This window comes from Artemia sp. Qi Xiang Cuo, chromosome 2 (assembly GCF_049724085.1).
Source record: "Artemia sp. Qi Xiang Cuo chromosome 2, ASM4972408v1, whole genome shotgun sequence".
In the NCBI taxonomy this organism is placed as follows: domain Eukaryota; kingdom Metazoa; phylum Arthropoda; class Branchiopoda; order Anostraca; family Artemiidae; genus Artemia; species Artemia sp. Qi Xiang Cuo.
This window is the reverse complement of record NC_142795.1, coordinates 45,354,643-45,372,076: the sequence shown is the minus strand read 5'-3', so window position 1 is coordinate 45,372,076 and position 17,434 is coordinate 45,354,643. Positions and strand designations below refer to the sequence as shown.

The following is a 17,434-nucleotide window of genomic DNA, read 5'->3' as shown; positions in this document are numbered from 1 at the left end:
AATAAGCTCAGGCTTCTGAGGGAGGTGAACTAAAGTTGCAAGGCCCCCAGAGAGTCAACTGGGCGTTTTTTAGCTTCACGTACAAACGTGTGGTGTGTGGGTGACCGTTTAAAAGTATGTGTATTGGCTTTAGTTAGAAAATGTTCCTATACGAAAACTATATCACAATCAAGAAGCTCATCAACAAGAAGATCTTTGTCTTTGGTTCCATTAATATTCAGTGAAACAAAGAGAAATCTTTTGCCACTAGCAGTATTTTTATCCTTATTCAGAGCTTTTTTAACACTGGGTATCTGAGACTACAGGGAACATGATTTCATCTGTAGTAGGCAGCAGAGTTCTCACACACTCAGACAAAGAGCGTAACTCAGATAAACAGGAGTTTAACCCGGCAACTCAACGCACACAAGTCATCGGCAGGAATAAGTGGTACTTCACTAGCGTTGTGGATAACAAAGACTGGCCAACCAACATCATCAGCATCAGACTTTGTGATAGTATTGACAATATCAAAGACACTGTTAATAAACGCATTTATACCCACTCTCTTAGGCTGAATTCCATTCTCTTAGGCTGAATTAGGCTCTCTTAGGCTGAAAATTTGCCTTCTCGCCTCAGCAACCTTGGAGAGCGTAAAATATTCAGACATATGTTTCTTCATAATATCTGAAGAAAACCCTTTTTCGATACTATTTTGGATAAAACTTCAGAACAGGATAATAAACGAGCAATCCAGTGGTCCACGCCGTCAGCACCGAATGCTGAATAATACAGAATGAAGGAACCTAGGAACACGGGAAGTGTAAGGACCCCCTCAACTGTCCCCCGCAGTTTACGTGTAACTTAATACTAGCGGGTACAATACGTCACTACCAGTACTTTTCTTAACGATAAGAAATAAAAAATGGCGCTATAAAAATTGATACTATAGATGTAAGGCTAATCTACCCGAGAAAAAGATAGCGTTGGTAAAAATTCCCAAGGAAAAGGGCTTATTCTAATAACTGGAGAAGGTCATACAAACTCTATTTAGAAAAAATCTATCTTTAGAGGGTAAACAACAACAGGAGAGAACCTCAAAACAATTCAGAAACTTTTTCAAGCTGGGAGCAAAGATGCAAACTCAGCCACAATAGCATTGAATACACTATAGATGGCGTAGACCTTTTCTGTGTGTCTTGTTCTCACTCTGTTTTTCTCTCACACTCTCCCTCTCTCTCTCTATTTTGCCTTTCTTTATTTTTATATCACTCTCTGTTGCTCCATTCTCTCTTTTTTATTTCTCTCTCCTTCCTTTTATACCACTCTCTCTTTTTCAGAGAACTTTCTCTGTCACTTAATCTCTATTTGTCTTTTGCTCTCTGTCTCTCTTTCTCTCTCTTTATGTCTTTTATCTCTTTATCTATATTTCTCTCTCTCTCTCTCTGTTTTTTTTTCTCTGTCTCTCACTCCCCTTCGTTCTCTCACCCTCTCTTTCGGAAGATTCCCCCCATTTGGAAAATGAGAAGTTTGACTCTGTCTCACAACTTTATTTCTTTAAATAATAAAAAAATTAGCGTATAGAGCGAGGCGTTGAGGAGGGGACAGCCCCTTTCATATACGGAATAATTTTTGTCTGTTTTAAATTTGAATGTTGCTCTCTACTTTCAGTTGAAAAAACTTGTTTCTTATTTAATTTCTGTTCGTTTTTTAAATAATGCTGGGAAATCTAGCGCCCCCTTCATAGAAATATCCACTCCCCAAGGAAACATCTTCAATTTAAAGATCCACCCATATAACCCCCTCCTCCAACCCTTCACCAGAAAAAATACTTCCTGAAAACGTCGTGTATATATATATATATATATATATATATATATATATATATATATATATATATATATATATATATATATATATATATATATATATATATATATATATATATATATATATATATATATATATATATATATATTATATATATATATAATTGGCAAAGTTCTTAATTTGCAGCCCTTCCCCCGGGAACTGTGGGGGATTAAGTCATCCTCAAAGACATATTTGTTAGATGTTCGACTATGCCGAACAAAATGGATGTCTAAAAATATTGATTGGGTGACTTCGGGAGAAAGTGAGTGTGGGATGGGGCCAACTTATAATTTCCGTGCGAATGAGCCCTCTCACGGTATTCTATGACTTCTGGATTGATACAATCGAAACCTGGGAAAAAAAACAAAAAAAAACACGCATCCGTGATCATTCTTCTGGGAAAAAAAAATACAAAATTCCACATTTTTGCAGATAGGAGCTTAAAACATCTACAGTTGGGTTTTCTGTTACGTTGAATCTGATGGTTCGATTTTCATTTAGAGTATGTCACCTTTAGGGGGTGCTTTCCCCTTTTCTCGATAATAAAGCAAATTTTTCAGGATCCTGACTTTTAATGACTAAGACTAAACTTGATGAAACCTATATATTTGAAATCAGCATAAAAATCCAACTATTTTGATGTATCCTCTGGTATCAAAATTCCGTTTTTTAGAGTTTCGGCTAGTATTGAGCCGGCTCGCTCCTTACTTACAGTTCGTTACCACGAACTGCTTGTAAACGGTATATACAAGTTTAATAATTTTAACACCAACTTGCAGGATTTGAAAAGAACAATTTGACTTTTGAGGGTTTTTTTTCTAATTAGCTTAGTAAAGACGTTTTCATCAATTTAATTTTTTCTACTACAATTTTTTACCATCAGTTTTATATTTGAGAATCCTGAACGATTGAATATTTAGTTTCAATAAGCGGAGCATAAATATGGGTATAATGACTTTCCAGTTGATAAACGGCCAGCGTTTCAACTTGACTCAATTAATACTGCAACTGAATTTTCCAATATATTTTACAAATATGAATGCCCTGTCAGATTAAGCTACGATCAAAGATTTTGAAAGAGGAGAAAGACATGCAATTAATGAAGAACTTGCCTAGTTAGTTTTCAAAAGTACTTTGTAACACATACAAAAGTATGACATAACCAGGCGTTGAAGCAAGTACAAAACAAATCCAAACTATTGTTATTACTGACAAATGCCCAATTATTTAAAAGAAATTGAAGAACGAGTATATGGCAACCATGAGTCTTTCGATTGCTTGTCATCGGTCGCATACAAAACGTAAATTATGTAGCTCATTCAGAAAGCTTCCATTTGCGAGTATTTCTCTAACATGTGGAGGAGGCAACACGTTTTGAAGTTCTCCTTACTGTAAATAACACTCGTTTTACGACATACAAACAAGCTTGCCTTACTCATGGCCTCGCTTTTGACGATAGACTCTCAAACAAAAAATCATAAAAAAAAATTTATATATATTTTTGTTGCTCTGGATACGGCCTTGCTTCTGAGAAAATATTTCATTTTTTAATGAGTAGGGCAAACCCAATGAAAAATCAAGTTTCGAATTTGGTTTTTCACGAAAGTTGCTTTTAGCTGCTCAAGTATTTATTGTGTCAGCTAATTCCTCCTCAGACGGTTCGCCCTCAGAAAAATCCTCCCCGCGATAGAAGGCCTAAAACAGCGAGAACTGTCCGAATTGCCTCTCTTAATGCGAATGCTCTTAGTTCAGATTCTCGTTTTCGGAAGTCCTGTAGATACAGAAGTTTTTTTGGAAAGATTTTAAAGTCAGTAGGTAGAGAATTTTATTCTGCATCTACAACAAAATAGTACGTCTGAGGATATTGCAATAAAGCCCGTGTATTAAATTATTGAATCCAAGTCAAGTATGATAACAACAAAAGGTCGAAACATTATTTTTGGTTGGAACGACATTGTATGAACGACATTGAGACTTCTGAAGATGACCAAAACATGGACTTCCTAATTGCTGATGAGTCAGGTGCTACTGGAGAACGTATTAATCGGTTTCTGCAAGGGGGGACAAATTGAAATTGTGAACAATATGTTGTGGGCTGCCAGAAATCCCAACTGTGTTGGGAAAAAACAGTAATTTCATAGATTGACCAGGTGTTACTGACTATACCTTTACACATTCTTTGTTTGTTTATATATCCTTATAACACATTTTTTTTAGCCAAAATCGGAAATTGAAATGTATGGCACTTACTGGAATGACATCCAATCTATTGCCTTTTGGAAAAAAAAACACAAAAGATGTTTGGCTTGAAAGTTCTGCTTTCGTCAGATTCTATTTACAGCATAAAACCTGGTTAGGCCAAGCTATAGAATTAACTCAAGTTGAAGTATTCTTTATGGATGAGGAACCGATGTTTACAAAGTATGGTTTATAAAATATGGATAAGCTATTGCGGTCTATTGCAACTCCAATCTAGTCCTTTCAAGGGAAAGTTCTATTGGATGGAGATAATTTCTATCAGTGGCTACCTGTTCAAATTAGAAGCAACCGTAACGAAACGCACAATTTGTCAATAAAAAAAAGTCATCTCTGGAAGTGTTTCAAAAAAGAAATCTTAGAAAAAAATTTGTGGGTCGATCCTGAACACGAAGCACTCACAAAGTACAACCTGGACCTGGGGAACAGAAACCATTCCAAAAATGACTTCAATTGAATCGAATTACCTGAAGTTGTGATTTCGAATGGTAGTTTAGTTGAGGAAATATTTGGAGATCGTTTTACAAATCAAAATAGCAATGGAATGAAGGAACGCATGATATTTACTCCTCTCAATAAAGAAGAAAGTTAAATTAATGCAAACATTGTCAATAGGCTCCCAGGAGAATATAAATCATATGAAAGCTATGATTCTGATAAGGATAAACAGGAAGGAGGAGTTGAAATACGTCAGAACTCCTCAATTCGATTGAGATTGCAGATTGGCCACCCCATGACTTAAAAATAAAGAAAAAAACAACAATAGTTATGCTTATGTGTACTTTATATATTTCAGAGGGTGTTTGTAATGAAACAAACCTGGCTGCTACTGAATTATATAACAACGTAACTGAAGCAAAAATAATTACTGGGGAAGAATATGGAAGAGAAGTTAACACTTCTCTAGTTAGGTTCAACTCCGGTTTAGGTAAACTTAGATGTACAGTACAACGATATCAGTACCCACTTTGAATTGCATTTGCAATTACCATACATAAATCGCAATAGCAAATTTTCGAAATTGTTCGCGTCAACCTCCGTACACCTGTCTTTAATATACGGTATGTTGTACGTGGCTTGTTGTCGTGTTAAATGAGAACGAGAATTTGGAAGTTCTGCTACCACCTGTAATTTAGCGAAGATTATATAATGTTGTGTGGAATGAAGCATTGGACACTTCCCAATTTTTTTTTATTAATATATTTTATACATTTTTATTAATTAAACGAGCAATAATTGTGTGTGTATATTTGTTTACTTTTCCTCGAAATCGGTTATACATTTTTTTTTTTTAATTGGCATAATTGACATTTGTCACTTTTTTTTGGTTTAAACAAACAATCTAGATAGGTCCCTACTTTAAAAAAGGATTCCTCTCTTCCCCCCAGGGTAGTGGTATCGAACCTATGGTGACGCCATTACATTATGTGGAAACTCACCTTAACCTACGCCTAGAAGATAAGTGACAGCAAGAATTACATACATACAAGCCTTTCAAATGCCGAGTGCCAGGGCCTGAGCGAACTTTCCCTTACTTTTCTGTAGATGATAGTTTATTTTTAATCGTTATATTTATTTTTAAAATCATATAAACTAAATTAGGTCTTTTTTCTGAGTTTTTCTGTTCAAAAATTAAACTTGGTTAAATTTGGTCAGGTTTTGAGCAGGCAGCACCTCGCATTTGGAGTAAATCAGAGTGTGTGATTCAAAACGAACATAAACTAAATAAAAGATATTGTTCTTTGAATCAAAGTAAATAGAAACATCAGAAGTTAAAATAAACATAAATTATCACTTAAATAAGGATGGCTACTCCCCCCCCCCTCCAGCCTTTGCTCTTTACCCATTTTTTTATTGCTTTAAAACTACTTATTCCAATTCAACGACCCTTGTGTTCAAGGAGTCGTGCTTAGAGCGGTGGGATAAAACGTCATACCTTACCGCAAGGAGTCGGGATTGAGGTTGAGAAACAAGTAGCCCTCATATATGGAGTTATATCTATTCTTGTCAAGTTTAAATTTTTCTCTTTATTTTTATTTGTAAAAAATATATATATATATTTATTCATTAGTATCTTTTATCATCCTTGTGTTTGATTTGTTTGTTCATTTTTAATTTCTCTCTGCTTTCTCTTTATTTCCGCTCTTCCTTGGTTTTTAATAGGGCTTTTTACTTTTCTTTGAAAAAAAACCCTTTTTGACGCTGTTTTCTTTAATTAGTTACAAAAAATGATCTTTCTTTCTTTACAATCGATACTAGTCGGAGTTTAAAATACTAAACATAATTTTTAGCTTCTTAACTATAAATAAAAATATTATAATTCTGAAAAAATACTTAATTAGTCAGGATCTTCAATGGGAATGGGGTTGGTGTAAACTTTTAATGTAAATGTAAACTTTTTTATCACAACGACAATTTCTGATAAGTTTTTTTTTATATATATACATTTCACGTTAGAAAAGCTACTAAATAGAGATATTATCAATTTTATGCTAAGAATTTTAACAGTCATAGGTTAAATGGATTTTTCCTAATTTTAGTTTGGATTTGTGTCGTTTGTTTATCCACAAGCTACCTTCTTTCGCCCTTAGTTGTGGCCGTTTGTCGACGGAAATCTACAAGACTTATGTCTATCATTGGTGGTCTCATAATGGCGCTATCATGTTTATTTTCTTCATTTGCCACTGAACTACATCAGATATTTCTAAGGTAAGCTACTATAGTCCTATAGAAATGCAGATAATGGGGTTCCTTTTAGCAAAAAAAAAAAATTTTTTACATAATATAGATGTTTAGTGGTTCAGCAGGGCCAATAGAGCACCGTATTTAACATCTAACCAAATCCTCTTAGAAATAGGGTCATGATTTTGCCACAAAAAGGGAAAAATAGGGAAAATGAAGTTGTTTTTTATTTTTCCAAGAAGTTAGCTATTACTTTCAATCCTTTTGGAATCACGTGCACCTGTTTAGGGTGTCTAGGGCATATTTTTCCGAGGGATTATCCACTTTCCACCAACCGATGTAAATTTTCGAGTGGCACTTTTTCTGTTATGTGAAGCACAATTCCACCGGAATAAGGCCAACATGCATGGCACGCGGCCTTCCCGTTGCTCCGCTTTCTGTTGCGCCGGTCAGTTTAATTTCTTACGTCTTTTTAATGTATTGTCTTGTTCTGATTCCTATTTTGTGTGCTTCTCATGACCTAATCATAAGCCTCGCAATAGCGCTGCCTAAGTTAAGAACGATGTTGTCACAATGTATCACTTTTTTTATATATTTTTTAGATCAGGACACTTACTATAGAAGCGATTGTCATAGAAACTTCGAAATACGCTCTTTTGATTGGAAATTGAAAGTTCTAGTGCCCTTTTTAGTAGTCGAAAGGGATTAGAGAGGAACCATCCCCCTCCTCTCCCACGCCAATCATTTCCCCAGAGAGATCCAATCAAAATTTTCAGAAAACTATTATTTTCAGCATATTTAAAAGGTCCAGAAATTATTTCTTTTTGGATCCCCCCCCCACGGCCCTCAGGGCAAGGGCTAAAAGTCATATTAGTTGACCATTGTTAACATTTAAGGTTTTTGTGGAAAGGGTGGTCGTGTAACTTTGGAGAGGGCTCATTAAGTTGGAAATAAGAACTCCTAGTGCCGTTTTAAGTGATCGGAGGGCAACTAACCCCCTTACTTCTTTTTTCCCCAAACGCAATTCGATAGAAATTTTGAGATAGCCATTTTGTTCAAAATAGTCTAAAGATCCTATAACAAGGCCTTCGGGGTTGAAACAAACCCCCAAAGCCTGGGGGAAGCGTTTTAAGTTATGCACCGGGTGCATGTTAGATTTTTATGGAAGGGGTGGTCGTATAAACTTTAGAGGAGGCTCATTTGATTGGAAATCAAAATTTCTAGTTCCATTTTAAGAGTTAAAAGTAATGGAGGACAACTAGCCCCCCCTCTCCCTCCCGGAGCTTTCTTTTCCCCAAACGCGCCGGATCGAATTGTGCGATAGCCATTTTATTCAAAATAGTCCAAAGAACATTTAAAAATGCATACTTTACTCTATTTTTCGACACAGTTACCAAGTTTTTTTAAACACTCATCATACCTCTGAATAATTTTTAAGTAAAGTCTTTATAAGAACTTGCCGGCAGCTCCAATAACCCAGAGTTCACTGCTGTTTTTACGTCGTCGTCATCTTTTTAACGGTTGCCACTGAGGTGGCAATGATCCCTCAGTGGCTGGGATCATTGGCATTGCCACCTCAACATCCTCTCTCCCAGCGGAAAACCATGGCGTCGGTGCTTTGGAATAGGCATGATATTTTTTTGGTCAACTTCATGCAATGGAGGAACCACTATCAATGCAGAAGCATACTGCCTAACCCAGTGTTTCCACTTATCTTTTGAAAAAATCTGTAAAATCTTGACAATTTTCGGGAGAAAATCGGGATATGGCTCTCAGGATTCGGGAGAAAATCGGGAGATGGATCTCGGGATTTGGTAGAATTTTAAGTTTTTTGTATTTTGTATTGAGTTTTTGAAGGTGTTCGAGCGATTTGAGTATAAAGTACCACATTCTAAATGTTTGGAGTGCAGATTTACTGGAGCCAGCTGCAATTCCGGAAAGAAAATTCGTCGATCAACATTGTCAAACATGACGAAAGGAAGCAGCTAAAAACTTGAAATGTATTTAATTTTGAAACTAAGCGCAGTTACATCTCATTCAGACTCTAAAGCTGTTTAATTAAGACATTTTTCTTCATCGAACCCTATTTTTTGTCGCCCTTTCAGATTCCAGACGACAGGCCACTAAGTTCAGGACGGGGACAGAAAATCTGGGCGAATTACGGACACCTGTCCTTTGACCATTGTGTCTGAGTTAAGTGGATATTTTTTTTACCACCATCCCCAGAGGTATTCACAAATGATAAAGAGAAAACGCAAAGTCATTGCTCATTAGTATTGATATAACTGAAAAAAAAAGTGTAAAAATTGCAAAACTTTCAGATACATATACCGCATTACATTCATAATATGTGTCTATCGCATGGCTTTTTATGTGAGCAGCCTTCTCTGATCATGCACTAACTCAGCTGTGCTGGCATACGCTACCACTCCTTTTAGCCTCTTTCTGAGGGGCTGGTCTACCGTCAGTGTGTCTGCTGTAACTCCGTCTTGTTTCATTTCCAGTTTCGTCTGAATTGTGGAAGCCAAAGTTACTGTTACGAAATGATTCCTTCCGTCTGTCTTTACTTCTTGAGTAAGCTGAACAGTCTTTCTGAAGTTACGTTCAAAAATGGCAAGGAGAATAAGTATTGTACAAACTTTGCTATGTTTGGTTTCAACGATGGTCCCTCGCACTCAAAGCCGATTTCCAGTAATCCACGGTTGTCAGAGTCACTGTTTCATCATCATTGACACTATTAGAAAGTTACCGCCATTCTTTGTCAATGGCACTTCTCGACCACTAATTGCACTCTTTTTCATCCTTTCTTCGCAATTTTATGTTTTATAATACACTGACAGGCCCTGGCAGACTATATTCGTCACTTTCTGCTTACCCAATCTTACTTTATCAGTAAGATTCTTATGCGGCATATTTTTCAGGAATGGGACTAACTTGTCAACTAGCAAAAACGGTAAATTGTTTTCAAAATGCTGCAATTTTCGTCTCTGTTTCTTGTATTGGATCATTTGAAGCAAACCCCTTCAGTTCTACAGAGCAACTGCAGACAAAGTCTAATTTTTGTCATATTTCTTTAAATTTGTAGTAACTTTGGATCGTTTTGAACCTACTGAATCAGCTGAACCCACATAGTGCTAGTTCCCGTCTTCTTGGTGCGAGCCAACACCTATGGTTAGTTTATGAATTGAAAATAATTAGTTAACTACAAACATTGACGGTGTTTAAATTATCAAAAACATAAAATCAATGTAACGATTGTAGACTGGATAATGGGCAATGTTTATACGTATGCCAATGAATTCAAATCGCGGTGCTTCAATTGCCCGGGACGTTAGTAAAATCCCTAAAAGACCACAGGCAACAGCCAGGTAAAAAAAAAAGAATGACCACAAAGTAAAATGTTCCGGGGATTCAGTTTTCTAAAGATTTTCGGGAGATTCGGTATCTTCTTTTTTTGTCGGGAGATTGATTAGAAATTCGGTAGATCTCCCAAAAAATCGGGAGAAGTGGAAACACTGGCCTAACCCTCAGAAGCTCTGCAGAGCGATAGAAAAAAAAAAAAAATACTTGGCATTCTGACAAAGGAAATTGTCCTTCTTCATGACAATGTAAGACCTAACCCTGTTGTTGAAGCGAGCTCAAGTGTGTTTTTAAGGCCCTGAAATAGGAAATAGCTAAACAAACAAGGGACGACTAGAGACACTCAGAAGGCAATAAAGGAAGCTAGAAGATAGAAGCGGAAGTAAGGTGGAACTAAAAATGGCTTGAGGAGACCAAGAATATTGGAAAAAGACTGTGAAAGGTGGAATGGCCAAAGAGAAGTCCGAAGGGAAATTACAAAAAAGTCAGAAAGGTCACTTCTTATGATAAAATTTAAGGCTCTTGATTCAGTATAAAACATTCGACAACGGAAAAGTAAGTAGCACCTCCTAATCTAGTCAAAAGACTCAAAAAATAGAATCAAAAGACTGCAATCCATGAAAAGAAACAAAGTTGGCGAAAAAACTGAAAAGAAGATTGAAAAGACAAAATAACTTGAAGAAAATTTCAAGAAAGGCCTAGACAAAAACTTAGACAAGGTCAGAGATGGCACCCACTTTGTCCTGATTTTATTTATTTTTCTAAATAATTTTCAGTTTTTCAGATTTTTGTTCCAGTAACTATGTTTCTTTAAAATTATTCTTCAGTTAAATTCTTCTTTTGTTCTCTATTTGGCCCTAAAGTTTTCACCATTTTAGTTTTGTTTAATCACTTGGTTCTCAGGTTTATCAAGTTTTGTTCATGTAATTTCTTCTTTTTAAAATTTCTGCTCAAGGAATTTGGTATTTTTTAAACGTTTGTTGATGTTATTTGAATTTTTTTTCAAGAAACTTCATTTTTCTTCATTTTTGCTCAAGTATTTGCGTCTTGTTAAATTTTTGTCCTAGTAATTTGGTATTTTCTCAATAATTGGTGACATAATTTTGAGCTTTTCAAATTTTGTTCAAGTAACATCATCTTTTTGTTTTATTTTTCAAGAAGTTCGGTCTATTTTAAAATTTTCACCCAACTAATTTTGTTTTTTCATTTTTTTTCAAGTAATTTCACCCTTTTCCAGTTATTATTCATGAAATTTCATGTTTTTCAAGCTTTGTTCAAGTTTAGAATAACGGAATATACAGGGATTACAGTGGTCAAATATGGTTCTGAAAAGTGGGTGCTCCGAAAAAAAACAGAGGAAGATTTTCTAGATTTTTTTTCCAGAGAAATTGCCCACGGATTGTTTTGAGTACCCGGCTGACTAACTGTATTCCAAAGACTAGGGTGTATATAAAAAGTTTGGTTCAATCCCGCTTTCTAGGGCTTTAATGAGAAAAAGGTTGATATGGCTAAGGCACGTTATGTGGATGAAGAATGACAGATTGTCAAAGATTGTCCTTTTCAGCCAACCGTCTAGGAAGGATGTCGTAAAGATAGATTTAAGGGAAAAAGGAACTTCCATGTAGGGTGTAAAGAGGGAGGCTTTGAATAGATTAGAATGGAGGAGGATCGTGCGTAGCTGTCTTGACCTCAAGAGTAGGAGGGGCCCAGTAGATCCTGGGATAACAAGCGACCTACTTAGAGAGAGGACTAGAATCCGTGTACGAACAAGATCATTGACCTCCAAATCACAGAGCTAGAAATACTGGGATAACAAGATGACAGCCAATCAGATAAGGAAATTTCAACACTGGAACATTCTTATCAGGGACTTAGAAACACTGACGGGGACAAGATATCTCTTGACACATTTTCTCCATGAGACATGTTTATAAATTTGGAAGGTTTCATGGGATTTTAAAATGTATCTGTACACAGTTACCAGAATATAGGAAAGGTCAGAGGTTAATTGACATTTTAGGGATTTGAGACTAGAAACGAAAAAGGTAAGGCATTTCAGGGAATGCTAACTCTATTAAGAGATACATATTATTTTTTATTTGGGTGGTTCTCAAATGTGTTCTGTATAATGCACAAGTACCATTTGAACAGTGCTGTTAATATAAAATATGCTCTAACATTATAATATACTAAAATGTTGATACTAATAAAGAAATTCAAAACAATCCTTAGAAATCCTTAGATAAAAACTTCTGGCTGTTTTCCAAATCATACCCGGACTTATCCAAGATATAAGTTGAGGCTTTTACCAAGGACATTAAATCTCGTTCAGGCTTTTACCAAGGACATTAAATCTCGTCCAGGCTTTTACCAAGGACGTTAAATCTCATCCGACTTTTACCACGGACATTAAATCTCGTCCAGACTTTTACCAAGGACATTAAATTTCGTCCAGACTTTTACAAAGGACATTATAACTCGTCCAGACGTTTACCAAGGACATTAAATCTCGTCCAGGCTTTTACCAGATATTAAATCTCCTTCCCAGACTTTTACCAAGGACATTAAATCTCGTTCAGGTTTTTACAAAGGACATTAAGTCTCGTCCAGGCTTTTACCAAGGACATTAAATCTCGTCCAGGCTTTTACCAAGGACATTAAATCTCCTTCTCGGGCTTCTACCAAGGATATTATATCTCGTCCAGGCTTTTACCAAGGAGATTAAATATCCTTCCCAGGCTTTTACCAAGGACATTAAATCTGGTCCAGGCTTTTACCAATGATATTATATCTCGTCCAGGCTTTTACCAAGGACATTAAATATCGTCCAGGCTTTTTCCAAGGACATTAAATCTCGTCCAGGCTTTTACCAAGGACATTAATTTGATTTCTTTTAATAATTGGGTACATTTTTCAATATTTTTTTAAAATAAGGTTGGGTTTTAGTTTTCATAAATATGAACATCCCAGTTTAAAATACATCTGATTTTATTAATATCCTTTTCTTAGCTAGGTTTCTTAACCTTTCGTAGATGTATGTCTGATTTTATTAATGACATTTTCTTAGCTTGGTTTCTTAACCTTTCGAAGGTGTTTGTCTGGTTTTATTAATAATATTTGATTTTTTAATAAAGTTGGGTTTTAATTTTCAGAAATAAAAACATTCTTGTTTAAAATACATCTGATTTTATTAATAATATATGATTTCCTTTTAATAATTGGGTATATTTTTGCATATTTTTTTATTAAAGCTGGGTTTTAGTTTTCAGAAATATGAACATCCCAGTTTAAAATACATCTGATTTCATTAATAAAATTTTCGTAGCTAGGTTTCTTAACCTTTCGTAGATGTGTGTTGCATGAAACTCTTGATTTGGGATGTATAGTTTGCTATTTTAAACTTTTCTGAGCTAGATTTCCTAACCTTTCGTAGGTGTATGTCTGGTTTTATTAATAATATTTGATTTTTTAATATAGTTGGGTTTTAATTTTCAGAAATAAGAACATCCTTGTTTAAAATAAATCTAATTTTATTAATGATATTTGATTTCCTTTTAATAATTGGGTACATTTTTGCATTTTTTTTTAATAAAGCTGGGTTTTAGTTTTCAGAAATAAGAACATCCCAGTTTAAAATACATCTGATTTTATTAATAACATTTTCTTAGCTAGGTTTCTCAACTATTCGTAGATGTGTGTTGCATGAAACTCGTGATTTGTGATGTATAGTTTGCTATTTTGGACTTTTCTGAGCTAGGTTTCCTAACCTTTCGTAGGTCTATATCTGATTTTATTAATTATATAGGATTTTCCAACCAAGTTGGGTTTTAATTTTGAGAAACAAGAACACCCCTGTTTAAAATTTATCCGATTTTATTAATAATATTTGTTTACCGTTAATAATTAGGTACATTTTTGCATGTTTTTTTTAAATAAAGTTGGGTTTTAGTTTTCAGAAATATCAACATCCCAGTTTAAAATACATCTGATTTTATTAATAACATTTTCTTAGTTAGGTTTTTTAACCTTTCGTAGATGTGTGTTGCATGAAACTCATGATTTGTGATGTCTAGTTTGCTATTTTGGACTTTTCTGAGCTAGATTTCCAAACCTTTCGCAATTGCATGCCTGGTTTTATTAATAATATTTGATTTTATAATCAAGTTGGGTTTTAATTTTCAGAAATAAGAACATCCTTGTTTAAAATATATCTGATTTTATTAATAATATTTGATTTATTTTAATAATTGGATACATTTTTGTATATTTTTTAAAATAAAGTTGGGTTTTAGTTTTCAGAAACATGAACATCACAGTTTAAAATACATCTGATTTTATTAATAACATTTTCTTAGCTAGGTTTCTTAACCTTTCGTACGTGTATCTCAGGTTTTATTAATAATATTTGATTTCCTTTGAATAATTGGGTACATTTTTGCATATTTTAAAAAATAAAGTTGGGTTTAGTTTTCAGAAAGATGAACATCCTAGTTTAAATACATCTGATTTTATTAATAACATTTTCTGAGCTAGGTTTCTTAACCTTTCATAGATGTTTGTTGCATGAAACTCATGATTTGGGATGTTTAGTTTGCTATTTTGGACTTTTCTGAGATAGATTTCCTAACCTTTTGTAGGTGTATGTCTGGTTTTATTAATAATATTTGATTTTCTAATGAAGTTGGGTTTTAATTTTCATAAATAAGAACATCTATGTTTGAAATACATCTGATTTTATTAAAAATATTTAATTTCTCTTTAATAATTGGGTACATTTTTGTATATTTTTAAAAATATGGGTGTTCTTATTTCTGAAAATTAAAACCCAACTTTATTAGAAAATCAAATATTATTAATAAAACCAGACATACACCTACGAAAGGTTAGGAAACCTAGCTCAGAAAAGTCCAAAATAGCAAAATATACATCACAATTCATGAGTTTCATGCAACACACATCTACGAAAGGTTAAGAAACCTAGCTAAGAAAATGTTATTGATAAAATCAGATGTATTTTAAACTGGAATGTTCATATTTCTGAAGACTAAAACCCAAACTTTATTAGACAAATATGCAAAAATGTACCCAATTATTAAAAGGAAATCAAATATCATTAATAAAATCAGATTTATTTTAAACAAGGATGTTCTTATTTCTGAAAATTAAAACCCAACTATATTAGAAAATCAAATATTATTAATAAAACCAGACATGCACCTACGATGGGTTAGGATAACTAGCTCAGAAAAGTCTAAAATAGCAAACAAACATCCCAAATCACGAGTTTCATACAGCACACATCTACGAAAGGTTAAGAAACCTAGCTAAAAAAATGTTGCTAATAAAATCAGATGTATTTTAAACTGGGATGTTCATATTTCTGAGAACTAAAACCCAACTTTATTAGAAAAATATACCCAATTATTAAAAGGAAATCAAATATTATTAATAAAATCAGATGTATTTTATTCATGGATTTTCTTATTTCTGAAAATTAAAACCCAACTTTATTAGAAAATCAAATGTTATTAACAAAACCAGACATACACCTATGGAAGGTTAAGAAACCAAGCTAAGAAAATGTCATTAATAAAATCAGACATATATCTACGAAAGGTTAAGAAACCTAGCTAAGAAAATGTTATTAATTAAATCAGATGCATTTTAAACTGGGATGTTCATATTTCTGAAAGGTAAAACCCAACTTTATTTAAAAGAAAATATGCAAAAATGTACCTGATTATTAAAAGAAATCAAATTAATGTCCTTGGCAAAAGTCTGGACGAGATTTACTGTCCTTGGTAAAAGTCTAGACGAGATTTAACCCAACTTTATTAAAACCCAACTTTAACCCAGCTCTATTAAAAAAAATATGCAAAAATGTACCCAAATATTAAAAGAAATCAAATTTATGTCCTTGGCAAAAGCCTGGACGAGATTTAATGTCCTTGGTGAAAGCCTGGACGAGATTTAATGTCCTTGGTAAAAGTCTGGACGAGATTTAATGTCCTTGGAAAAGCCTGGACGAGATTTATAATGTCCTTGGTAAAAGCCTCGGAAGGAGATTTAATGTCCTTTGTAAAAGCCTGGACGAGATTTAATGCCCTTGGTAAAAGTCTAGACGAGATTTAATGTCCTTGGTGAAATTCTGGACAAGATTTAGTGTCCTTGGTAAAAGTCTGGACGAGATTTAATGTCCTTGGAAAAGCCTGGACGAGATTTATAATGTCCTTTGTAAAAGCCTGGGAAGGAGATTTAATGTCCTTGGTAAAAGCTTGGACGAGATTTAATGCCCTTGGTAAAAGTCTAGACGGGATTTAACCCAACTTTATTAAAACCCAACTTTAACCCAACTTTATTTAAAAAAATATGCAAAAATGTACCCAAGTATTAAAAGAAATCAAATTTATGTCCTTGGCAAAAGCCTGGACGAGATTTAATGTCCTTGGTGAAAGCCTGGACGAGATTTAATGTCCTTGGTAAAAGTCTGGACGAGATTTAATGTCCTTGGAAAAGCCTGGACGAGATTTATAATGTCCTTGGTAAAAGCCTCGGAAGGAGATTTAATGTCCTTGGTAAAAGCCTGGACGAGATTTAATGCCCTTGGTAAAAGTCTAGACGAGATTTAATGTCCTTGGTAAAAGCCTGGACAATATTTAATGTCCTTAATAAAACCCTGGGAAGGAGATTTAATGTCCTTGGTAAAAGCCTGGACGAGATTTAATGTCCTTGGTAAAAGCCTGGACGAGATTTAATGTCCTTGGTAAAAGTCTGGACAAAATTTAATGTCCTTGGTAAAAGTGTGGACGCGATTTAATGTCCTTGGTAAAAGCCTGGACGAGGTTTAATGTCCTTGTTAAAAGCCTGAACGAGATTTAATGTCCTTGCTAAAATCCTGTTAAGGAGATTTAATGTCCTTTGTTAAAGCCTAGACGAGATTTAATGTCCTTGGTAAAAGTCTGGACGAGATTTAGTGTCCTTGGTAAAAGCCTGGACGAGATTTAATGTCCTTGGTAAAAGCCTGGACGAGATTTAATGTCCTTGTTAAAAGACAGGACGAGATTTAATATCCTTGTTAAAAATCTGGACGAGATTTAAAGTCCTTAGTAAAAGACTGGGCGAAATTTAATGTCCTTGGTAAAAGCCTTGACGAGATTTAATTTCCTTGGTAAAACCCTGGGAAGGAGATTTAATGTCCTTGGTAAAAGCCTGGACGAGATTTAATTTCCTTGGTAAAAGCCTTGAAGACATTTAATGTCCTTGGTAAAAGTCTGGACGAGATTTA

General features: G+C 34.4%; 1 protein-coding gene across 1 annotated transcript in view; it reads left to right on the top strand.

Annotated features, from left to right (window-relative positions):
* The window catches only part of LOC148955278 (monocarboxylate transporter 2-like), a gene marked incomplete at its 5' end in the record, with an annotated part of 242,982 nt that overhangs the window by 35,595 nt on the left and 189,953 nt on the right, over positions 1-17,434 (top strand). The window contains one exon of the mRNA XM_089106887.1: positions 6,648-6,816. Within this exon, the coding sequence (XP_088963013.1) occupies positions 6,648-6,816 (169 nt within the window). The remainder of the gene's footprint in view (positions 1-6,647; positions 6,817-17,434) is intronic.